This window comes from Anolis sagrei, chromosome 6 (genome assembly GCF_037176765.1).
Source record: "Anolis sagrei isolate rAnoSag1 chromosome 6, rAnoSag1.mat, whole genome shotgun sequence".
Classification (NCBI taxonomy): Eukaryota; Metazoa; Chordata; class Lepidosauria; order Squamata; family Dactyloidae; genus Anolis; species Anolis sagrei.
Window position 1 is genome coordinate 105,766,557 of NC_090026.1, and position 12,156 is coordinate 105,778,712.

General features: G+C 39.2%; 1 protein-coding gene across 1 annotated transcript in view; it reads right to left on the minus strand.

The window, feature by feature from the left end:
- The window catches only part of CUBN (cubilin), a 162,008-nt gene that overhangs the window by 142,826 nt on the left and 7,026 nt on the right, over nt 1-12,156 (minus strand). Inside the window, exons 3-6 of the mRNA XM_067470574.1 lie at nt 8,692-8,784; nt 4,177-4,215; nt 3,359-3,460; nt 1,645-1,748 (exon numbers count right to left, since the gene is read on the minus strand). Coding sequence (XP_067326675.1) covers nt 1,645-1,748; nt 3,359-3,460; nt 4,177-4,215; nt 8,692-8,784 — 338 coding nt within the window. The remainder of the gene's footprint in view (nt 1-1,644; nt 1,749-3,358; nt 3,461-4,176; nt 4,216-8,691; nt 8,785-12,156) is intronic.

Below are 12,156 nucleotides of genomic sequence, written 5' to 3' on the forward strand. Positions count from 1 at the left end.
CGGCCCTCCAACAGTTTGAAAGATTGTGACTTGGCCCTCTGTTTAAAAAGTTTGAAGACTCCTACACTAACGGAATGCCAGCCTCCATCTTTCTACAAGTCGAACTCTCTTATGATTACTTTTTTAAACTCTCAGAAAAGTACCAAGCGACACTACTTGCTGTTATTAAAGGGGAAAATGCATCTTGGACACATTTTTGTGGTAAGGAAGAATTAGAATTGCTCTGAATTAATCTGTCTAGAAGCTTACAAACAATGAAGAAGTGTTCCCAAACAAGAACAACAACAAGTAAACATTTGCAGAGAGAACGGATTTTTGTCATGGTGGTGATTGTTATTATTATTTTGAGGCCCAAACCAAAATGCTCTGTAGAGAAGTCTGGCATGTGGCCCTCTCTTACTAGGAAAGCTGTGTCAGGAAATCTGGTTTTCACCAGCAAGCCATTTTTAATAAAATGAGGGCTTTTAAATAAGATCTCTTACAAATGTAACTCAAAGCCAAGAGGTTTATCTAAAAATGAAGCAGTTAAACATTTCACGGTGAAACAGAGCTGGATGAGAAGAGAAAGTATCCATTTTCAAACACAATGCCCATACTCATATGCCCTAATTTACAAATATTCCCACTTTTTGAAGAGTACTGGTGTTTCACCAAACTACAAATCCTAGAATTTAGTGCCATTGAGCCATGACTGCAAGTGCATTTGGGTGGGTTTCCATCACTGTCAAGAAGCCCTGGAAGGTTTACCTAGGAAAGGGTGTCTTGATGATCAAATCTAGCTATTCCTTTCCATTTCCCATGATACCTCAGAATTCATTCACACCTAATGTTCTCTAAGGACTATGGGAAATTCAAAGGATAACTAGACTCAAATGAAATTTCTCTTAACTCTCCAAATTTCTAACATTCAGTAATAACAGTAAACTTCAACGGAACATTTACAAAATCAGTTTAGGCATCCAATGAACAGATAAAGGCCAAAATTGTCAAGGGGATGTAATCACAGCAAATAGGTGCTATAGGTGTGAATTTTTTCCAGTGTTTTATTTACTAGAGTAAAGGTATAGGTTTCCCCTAACATTTAAGTCTAGTTGTGTCTGACTCTGGGGGGTGGTGCTCATCTCCATTTTTAAGACGAAGAGCTGGTGTTCTCCATAGACGCCTCCAACGTCATGTGGCCTGCATTACTGCATCGAGCACCGTTACCTTCCTGCCGAAGTGGTACCTATTGATCTACTCACATTTACAAGTTTTCAAACTGCTAGGCTTTCAAACTGTCAAGAAGCTGGGGCTAACAGCAGGAGCTCATCCTGCTCCCCGGATTCGAATTGCCAACCTTTTGGTTAGCAAATTCATCAGCTCAGCAGTTTAACCTGCTGCACCACCAGGGGCTCTGTTTCATTTACTGCATTGCTAGAAATCTAGGGACCAAAAGGAAGTGAGATATTTATTTGGAGGGCATGCCTTCATTTTAGCCCAACCCAACCCACTATAACCCTGAGTACACATCAGCATTTCATCTTGATTGGCTTCTACAGCTCTGACAAATATTCAAAGAAATCATGTAATGGTTTTTGCATATGGACCTCTACTTGAACACCTCTCTCCTATAATAGTCTGCAGCACAAGGATATTAGGAGTTACCTGTAACTACCCGGAGTATTTACACATGTAGCTCCATTCTGGCAAGCAAGCGGTGTCCCAGCATAACTCTGGCACTCATTAACATCAACAGAGCAGAAAGGACCCTGAAAAAAGAAACACGGGTTATTTCCCAAGTAAAATGAAGGGCACAACGGGATCTGCAGAGTCAGTGTATGATATAGAATTTCAAAAGATGTACAGCATCTGGCTTGCCTTTGGCAAGGCTTCCTTCAGTAAACGCTAACACAAAACTCAATTGTTCAGCTCTGCCTACCTCATCAATGGAAGTACAGTATGTTTTCATTTAATTTAAAACACGGGGCTAGGAAACAGACACTTTCAGAGATGAAATTTTGCACTGTCTTCCCTGAGGCTGCTGACACCAGAGATATCCAAGAAAGCACATGTTCTTTTAAAGGAGTTATTATATAGGAATTAATCTGTATGGTGACTTAAAGACAGTACATGCTACTAATATGAAAATACAGATAATTTTCTCTACATTAGAGCTTTCTCTGAATGAACTAAGTTGCAAGGCCAGCTGATGACGCAAATAGCAACTCCTTTTTAAAAACCACAAATTCCTCACCTGATGGCTACATAACACATAGAATTTGAGCAATTAAAATTATAGGTTTCTTTGATTATCCTTTTATTCTTATGACCTCAGGTCTGCAGTACCAAGTCAGCATTTACTTATCTAGATTGGCCATCAGAGAAATCACTGCAAACCATTACCCGTGGCTTTTTTAATTTTTAAGAAGGATTATAGTGCATCAGTGAAAAGGCACTTTTGTATCATTACTGCAATCTAAAATCAGAGAGGAATAAATTTGCCCTCCAAATCGTAAGTGCAATAAACAATGCCTTTTTGTTTTAAACTTCGGAACAGCCTTAGTTGCTAAATTTTCCTCAAAAGAATAAGATGAATGCACAGAAAGGTGACCACAAGAATTGTATATCTTTAGACCAGTGGTTCCCAACCTGTGATCCGTTGATCACCAGTGGTCCCCAAGAAATAAAATATGGTCCACGTTGCAACATTGCAATGAGAGTGACTGGTCTCGCAAAAACCTGTTACAGTGCTGAGACAATGAGGATATTGGGAGGGGAAAGGTTGACTACCCACGAAAGGTACGACAACAAGTCTCCAGACTTCTGCTTCTCCTCCTCCCTTCCCCTGAGTGCAGCCGTTCCCTGTGGCACCTGGAAGTGGGGCGGGGGGGGGGGGGGTGCCTTGGTGTTTTAGGCCTGTTTCTGGGGTTATTTAGGGTGCTGATTCAGAAAATTGCATTGGATAGATCACATCAGCTCCAGATTCTTAAAAATGGTTTTCTGGGCAAGCAGATGGTGACTACTAGGTGGCATATGTTCTGTATCAGAAACTAGCACTGATGTGGTCTATCCAATGCAATTTTCTGAATCAGCATTCCAATAACCAAACCAAATTTAAAGTTGACCAAAAACTGATTCATAACCCTTTTGGTACTAATGTTGGGGAGTGGTCCCTGGTCAAAGTGGTCCCTGGTCAAGTGGTCCTTGGTCAAAAAAAGGTTGGGAACCACTGCTTTAGACCAATCTGGAAAAGCTCAATAGGCTGTTAGGAATTGAGGGTGTTGAAGTTCAAAACACCTGAAAGCTGAAGTTTGCTCATGCTGCTGTAGAGGATCATGAAACTTTACTTTACTTATAATATACATTGAATGATCCTTACCTGCCAGTTGTCAGGACAGAGGCAGAAGAAAGCATCCAGCAAATTTATGCAAGTTCCAGAATTCTGGCAGGGGTTGCTGTTACAGGCTTTTGTCAAGAAGCTCTGGGTGAAAAGAAGGGAGCAAATAAATCTATTCTGATAGAATCCCTGAGTGTATTGGTACAGTTCTCAAAGAATCTTCAAATATTTAAATAAGTTGTATTTAGTTGCAACTCAGAAAATAAGTTGAGGAGTCAATCGTGAAGGTAGTTCTATTGCTCTGCCAGTAAAATTTGACAACCATATTTCTCAAGAAGAAATATTGCATTCTGTCTGCACTGTTTCCAGAACATTTTCACCATCATCAACTCATGCATGCCCAGTGCAGAATTCATTGTGGATCACTGTGCATGTGACACTAAGTCATCTGTCAATATATGACTATTCCAAAAATTTCATAGGATATTTTAAGGCAAGCAATACACATGGGGCCCTTACACACAGCCCTATATCCCAGAATATCATGGCAGAAAATCCCAAATTATCTGAGTGTGAACTCAGCTAACCAGTTCAAAGCAGATATTGTGGGATTTTCTGCCTTGATATTCTGGGATATAGGGCTGTGTGAAAGGGCCCAGGGACAGTTTAGCCACCTCCTTCCTATAAAATATAGCCTACAACACCTGGTATTCATTGGTGGTTTCCCTTCCAAGTACTAATCAGGGCTGACCCTGCTTAACTTCCAAAACCCAATGCCATTTGTTGCCTTTGTGGTGTCACTTTGATATTTGTATTATTCTAAAAACATATTGTTCTGTACATTCCATTAAATCACTCACCTGCTCAAGGTTTTGAATTCTTCCTTCAATATTTGCAATCTGCAAACAGAAATGGAAAGACAAACATTTTGGGATAATAATAATAAATCCATATTATATTTAGCAACAATGAGTAGATCAAGAAGAAAGGCTAGATCTTCAAGCAGACAATGGGTAAATATTGTTGTATCCTCTCCAGTGCTACAAATAGTAATATAAAGTTGCCTTGACCTGGATTCCTTTAATAAAATCATAGAATTGGAAGAGACCTCGTGGGGCATCTAGTCCAACCCCCTCCCAAGAAGCAGGAAAATCACATTCAACGCATCCCCTACAGATGACCATCCAGCCTCTGTTTAAAGGCCTCCAAAGAACAAGACTCCACCACACCTGGGCAGAGAGTTCCACTGCTGAACAACTCTCACAGTTAGGAAATTCTTCCTCATGTTCAGGTGGAATCTCCTTTCCTGTAGTTTGAAGTAATTGTTTCACATCCTAGCCTCCGGGGCAGCAGAAAAAAAGCCTGCCCCCTCCTCCCTATGACTTCCCATCACATATTTATACATGGCCCTCTCAGCCTTCTCTTCTTCAGGCTAAACATGCCCGGCTCTTTAAGCCGCTCCTCATAGGGTTTGTTCTGTAGACTTTAACTGAGAACACATGAGAGATGTATGAAATTTCTGTAACATGCTTTATTTGCAAATATACAAGTAAAGTGTGTATGGCAAAACAGAAACCCTATAAAATAAGAATCCCTTACTTCACCCCACATTGATGCCCCAAAATAAAGCCTCAATGTTGCAAGTGGTGTAAATATCAACGGATAACATAGGTTCAAAGGACTTATAGTAAGTCTGCATTCAAATGCAGTCACATTTCTCTCTTATTCCTGACCTTTAAGGTCCCATCAATGAACTCCTAGATCTCCCTCTGTTTCTTCCACTTCTGAAGGGCTGTTTATCATGTGACACCCTGGTTCCTCTTCACTGACATGGACAGTTATCATTTGCTTAGAGTTATGATGGTTTACTACCTTTAACATATTCAACCTTAACAATATGTTCTTTTAAGGAGGCATTAACCAACAGTTTTGAGTTATTAGCATAGGGCTGACAACCATATGGGTTTCCAAATGTTGTTGGACCTCAACCCTCAGTAGCTATAATCCACAGATTCAATGGTAAGAAATCCAGGGATTTGAAGTCCAACAAACTCTGGAGGGCTGTATGAATCCCATCTGTTTAAACATACCAAAAAGAAGAGTTAGCCAGAAGCCTAACACAATCAAGATGGTGGTATTGAAATCAGTTGGATTCCTTATGAATCACTACACTTGTTCTACATTTTCCATCTATTAAAATACATGTGTTTTACCTAAGGATGGAAATGGTTCTGAGTACGCACCCAATTTTGTGGTTTCAGTTGGAAATGCAGAAATCTTTCAATCTCTATTTTGTTATACAATCTACTGAGTTTACGCCGTTTTTGTCCATTGACTACAATAAGGTTCTGCACTATCATCATTTCTAACTATGTGTGTGTTTCATCAGACGGAAACCTTTTCTAAGCCTTCATACTCAGAGGGAGGGACATACTCTCTCACAAAGGAAGTGAGGAGTGACAACTTTCACTGAGGAATGGTAAATTAAGGATGGGATGAAATTTTGTTGGACTTGACACTTTCATGGTAAATTCACTCCTGATTTCCCACTCTTCCTCCCACAGTTTCACCAAGTTATTCTCCAAACTGGACTCTGATGATTCAGAGATTTGATGCTGACAGAGCTTCCATTCAACTTAGAATACCTGTAATAATAATAATACCACTTTATTAATATTTTGCCCTTCTCCCCGACTCAGAGTGAATACAGCATATAAACAGACACAGACAAATATTCAATACACCGACAAAGGCAAAGTCTTCTCCTTTCATTTCTGGCTCTGGAGGTAATGTTTATCTCTGGATCTGGGGGAGCTGCTCCAAGTTGGGGGATCCTGTATTGTCCAACTTGGAGCACCTCCCCCAGATCCAGAGATAAGCACTGCCTCCAGAGCCTGAAATGAAAGATGCTCCATGCACTTTTCCAGCCAAAGTGGTACCTATTGATCTACTCACATTTCCATGTTTCAGAACTGCTAGGTTGGCAGGAGCTCGGGCTAACAGTGGGAACTCACTCCATCCTGCGGATTCAAACTGCCAACCTTCAAGTCAGCAGTTCAGCAGCATAAGGGTTTAATTCATTGTGCCACCCACAATAACATATATGTGTGTGTGTGTGTGTTTCTCCAGTTTTCAAAGACCTATTTCAATGTAGTGTGAGCCCTGCCTCATGCACAATGGAGGACCTTCTCACCACGACACCAGAAGCACTCCAAGTGGCCAGTTTCTAGTAAAAGGAAATCTAGTATAATGCCAATTTTTAACTTTGCTTTTTTAAATACATTACAACTGTACACTAAATTCACTTCTGACACGATAAATAAATTCAGATGATATGCCTCAGATTAATGTGGAGTGAAGTAAACTTGAGTTTGTCTTGGTCAGGACTAGTTTGTGTAAATTTTACATAGATGTGCAACATATGTCATCATATGAGAGCTGGTATGGCATAGTGGTGTGAGCATAAATCTTTGACTTAGAGACCAGGGTTTGAGTCCCTATTTGGACATGGAAACTCAATGGACAGGTCACGCTCTCTCAGCCTCAGAACAATTTCCTTCTTTGAATAAATCTTGGCAAGAAAACCCCATGATAAGGATAATCCTTAGGGCAACCATAAAAACTAGGCACACTGCAACAAACAGCAAATATATGGCCGTATTGACAAATGGTTTTACATTTAGGATATAATAAACTCTTAGTCTAAGAAACATTCTCTGAGGGTATAGAAACCTTATATCAACAAGCCTATTGACATAAAAAAGAAGGAAAAACTAGGAGCAAGTCTGGAGTGATCCATCATTCTAATGTAGTATTTTATATTTCTAGACCTGCCATGGTAATATCACAATTGTGTTTGCATGCTCTTTCAAACCCAAAATAAAACCTGTACAGATGACAGGATTATGGGTTAAGAATTAAGCTTCATATTTGTATTTCTATATTTTTTGGAAAATAAATATATAATTTCCAAATATTAGAACAGTTCAAACCGAGGACACTTTGCTTAGTGGGATTAGGCTTGCTGATGAAACAGGCACAATGCCGCCAAAGTTAAACCTCTGTAAATCTCAGGAGAAAGTGGACCATATATTTAATAACATTTCCTTCTTAATATTAGTGGGTTTTTAAAGAGTCTTTATATGGTCTTTAAGCAGAAGTATGCACACATAGGTTTTTACATTTGACTGCCATACACCTAGAAATTATGATTTGCAAGGAGAAAATGTACAATACTGAAGTCTGTGGATTAATAATCTTACTGGAATGTGAATGTTCATATTCCACAAGCTCCAGAAAGTTTATATTACAAGTGCTTGAGAATTTTTATTTGTATTAAAAGAATACAACATTGAAACCAAGTTCTAATGAGCAATTACCATATGAAAATAAGATAAGAAATGTAGAAAAATGAGATTTGATCCAGTACCCAGTGAAATTAATATGCTTCTGTCCATGGGGTTTACATTTCAGCAGTCTATCATCACTCAATGGCAGGTTAAAGAGAATAAATGTATTTCAAATGGTGGCAGGGATCTGGAAGACATGTTTCTTGGTACCTGTTGCACTCCAGGTCTAGAAAAACCTACGACCACCGCACCACACAAGAATCCAGGAACATAAACAAACAGTTTATTTTTAAAAAGACACATAAAATAATATAAATATCAGGAATAAGAAAGGAAGATATATAATCCAAAAAGGTTTAGCAACAGGTGATAACCAAACAATAATCCAAATGTCTCATAAATTTCCAGAGGTGACAAAGTCCAGGAACAGCCAGAAATCCCAGGTACAGCATAATTCCACAAGCAAGAAGTTATAACTAGTAAAAACTTGAACAGGAGTACATTAACAGGACCATAGAAAACTTCCAGGATATATTAAATCCAAAACCAAGGCTTGACTTGAAACAGGAACAAGAGAACTCAGTCTTAGCTTCTCACTCTAAGCTGAACTGCCCTTAAAGTAAACAACTTGTTGTTTAATAGACACCCATGAAAGCAATACATCTCCCGTGAATTTTCTCCACAACTTTCCCATGTTATCTCTCTGACCAATGTAATCTATTTTTGGCTCTAATTTGTAAAAAAAGACTTTTGTTGATTTCCATAGCTACAGGTGGGTTCCTATGGGAACCCTCCTTATCACTCAGCTCTTCACTCAATTTATTAACTGTTGTTACTTCTGACTCCCCTGAATGGCGTTGAGGCCCTGCACTTTCCGAGCCGGTTTTCTCACAGCTTTCTCACAGCTTTTCTCAGCTTTGAATTTCTCAGACCCGAGGGGAAGCTCACAATCCTCTCCAAACCATCAATTAAACTATCAGCCTCTGGCTGATCTACAATAGTAATACTATAGGAGTTAAGACTTACCTTGAAATGAAGCTGAGTTATCTGGCTGGAAACATTTTGCGACGTGCTAGCAGTTCTTTTGAGTTCTAGGATCTCATCTTTATTCTTTTGGATCTAAATTTAAAAGGAAAAAATATGGTTCTAATGTGCTTAAAATATAGGAAATAAACACAGTATTCATGGTTGCTTTAGAAAAAAATTGAGGATATTGCTGCTGTGGAACCCACAATAGAATAAGGGAAAACACAAGGGACAATCGTACTACTCTTTACCTTCCTTATTCATAGTTAGTTCAAGTTTAAATTTCATGGGATGCTTGGGGGAAAATGTGAAAGGGCCATGGAACCATATAGAAATATACTATTCAACATTTTTTTTCATTATTGAGGGAAGCAATGACTAATGTTAACCATTTGGTTTCTGCTGTCAGAAAGTTTCTCCAGTTTTCAAAGACGGATCATATGTTCAGGGGTAATTCAGGGTCTATTCACATGTGTGGATGATTTTGCCCAGGCTATAGCATTTTCTGCACAAAATGTTTTGTTCCCAATTGGAAAAATTCTTGTCACTGCAGGGATCTTCTTGCTAGGGTTTCCCAATACTCAAGAAACATGTTTTTTGATCCATTTTTTAATATACTTTCTGTCTCAAGGAGACAAGAAGGAACTCCTATTGTGTAGAGGTCCATGTATCTATAGATAATTATGAATGCCAGCTATAAACATATTGAGGAGTGGTTTGCATTCAGGTAACTTGGGGCCCTTCCACACTGCCATATAACTCAGAATATCAAGGAAAATAATCCACAATATTTGCTTTAAACTAGATTATCTGAGTTCATTGTTATTGTTTATTTATTCACTTGCTTCTGACTCATTGTGACGTCCTGGACCAGCCCGTGCCACAGCTCCCTGTCAGCCATGGCCACCCCCAGCGCCTTCAAGGTCAAGCCAGTTACTTCAAGGATACCATCCATCCATCTTGCCCTTGGTCAGCCCCTCTTGCTTTTTTCCTTCCTTCCCCCCAGTATCATTGTCTTTCCCAAGCTTCCCCATCTTCTCATTATGTGGCCAAAGTACTTCATCTTTGCCTCTAATATCCTTCCCTCCAGTTTCCCACAATTAGTTTTGGAGACCTTTAGGGCTGGGCACAACCCTCTTTCCAGATTTGGCCCATGGAAGATGTACCCCCAAAATTATATAGTGCAAAAGTGAAAAGATAAGTTGAAAGTGCAGAAGTATGTTTCAGCTAACCCAACAACTAAGGGAACTATAGATGCAGGTTGATAATAGAAGTAAATGAACTCCCCTAATTTGTTGTCAGCCTTCATATATTTTCACAGCCTCAGACTTTCATAATAATGCAAAAAAAAACAAAAAATGAACAAAGGCAATGATATACCGTAATCCTTTCTATACCACTGGGAAGGTGTTAACATTAGGCCAAGATGTCAACAATGTCTCCAAAAACCATCTGCCTGGTCACGTGTGGTTTACATGCCCATGTCCATACTATATGAGGCATTATGAAAGATGAGGTTTTTTTTTAAAAAAAAAAAAAGACGAGTGATTTTGAGTTCTGCTCATTCTTCAGCTATTGCCTAGATCACTCAAGGTTTCATGAAAGAAAGGAAAGGATGAAAAAAACCAAGAAAGTTGAGGGTATCTCATTAGTCAACACATTAAACAAGTAAGGATAGATCAATAGTCTAGAATATAGAATCATAGAGTTGGAAGAGACCACATGGGCCATCCAGTCCAATCCCCTGAAAAGAAGCAAGAAAACCGCATTCAAAGCACCCCCGACAGATGGCCATCCAACCTCTGTTTAAAAGCCTCCAAAGAAGGAGCCTCCACCACACTCCAGGGCAGAGAGTTCCACTGCTGAAACACCTTTATATGGCAGGGTAATGCAGTTTTCAGAGGACTATGATTGGAAATAGAAATAACTTTAATATTGTCCAGGAATGTAAGTTGTGTTACATAATTCCCTGACAATTATGTCTGGAACATCTACTGTAACATGCACACACACCTAAAGCAACCCTACTTGCAGTGGGGTACTTCAGAGAAAAATTACTTTCCCTTCCAGAAGGAAAATACCATGAACAGTAAGATATTTGTAAAACAGGGGTGATTTCAGAGGAAGCATGATACTTGAACAACAGATTAAAAAAACACTTTGACTTGGAAAGACCTTAAGGCACCACAGTATCTCTTCTCATTGCCATCGTCTATTCTAAAATATTGCTGTTGTTATCCTAAAGTTCAATGAGATAATACCTAATTATATATTATAAAGTAGTTATCTTTCACTTTTTATATAATTTCATAAATTTATGGTCCTGTTATCAGTGGTTCCTGTATTACGAGACAGACAGCAGCTATCATATGAAGCATAAACAACTTTTGATACTTTAAACAGGTGGAACATCAGAATCAGCTGGAAACAGAGATGGATTTTGAACCTATCAGCTGGTTTGTTTTAAAAAGCTAAGGACCTACTATCCTGAAAAAGAAATAGCTACTATTTGTGTTTGCATAAACTCTAGCTATCCCAACTTGTCAGGCTACTTCTTTCTAGCCAGGGTGTATATTCAGAGCACAATGGAAGGTGAATTGTGGCCCCAATTTGGAGGGAAGGAAGACGCTAAGTACATACATAGCCTCGCTTGGAGAGTCTATTGCAGCAATGGATCAATTAAGGCTGGCAAATTTCTGTACACTGCCTCTGTCCTAGCAGGGCTGGAGATTTGGATACAGTCCTTTCCTTCATGTCTGGAACTGTGCCCAACCAAACTAGAGAATTCGCACCATCATATCTCATCTGCAGGGGACTTCTGAAAATCTGAAACTTTGAGTCAGGCAATCCTTCTCATAAGACATCAGTTTCTCATAATGCAAACATTGTGAAATTTACCACTCAGAAATTTGTTGGAGCATGCACAAAATCAATTAGTGTGTGTGTGTGTGTGTCAACTGTGAAATAAGATGCATGAAGCTGATTGGTTGTTCTATGCCCAGGGAGCTGGCTGAGTCTGGGAGTTTTGGATACTGTTACATTTTTCAGGCTTGACCTATGCAGGTGCTTGCAGAAAAAGGAGAGAGAAGCAAAGTGAGGCAGAGTTTGGAGTGCACTTTTGCTTCATGAGCTGCTGAAGAAGTTTATTCACATGGACAGAGAAAGACCATTTTAAATCTGTCATAAAAGGGCATTATTTGATTCGATGCAACTGATCACATGATTGTAAATATGTTGTTCTGAATTATGAAGAGTAAATGACTTGTTCTTTATTTTTCATCTATGTGGCATATTTTCTTTCCCTGGCAAGGCAGTGTGTGGGCTGATCAAACATGAACTACACATGGTTTATTTTACATAACACCACAAAAATTGCCCGTGTCTGGGTCTTCCTTGGTCATTACTGACCCCTTCCTAGTAAAGTAAGAATGAAGCAGTATGTTCCTTCCTTCATCCCTGTCTCTT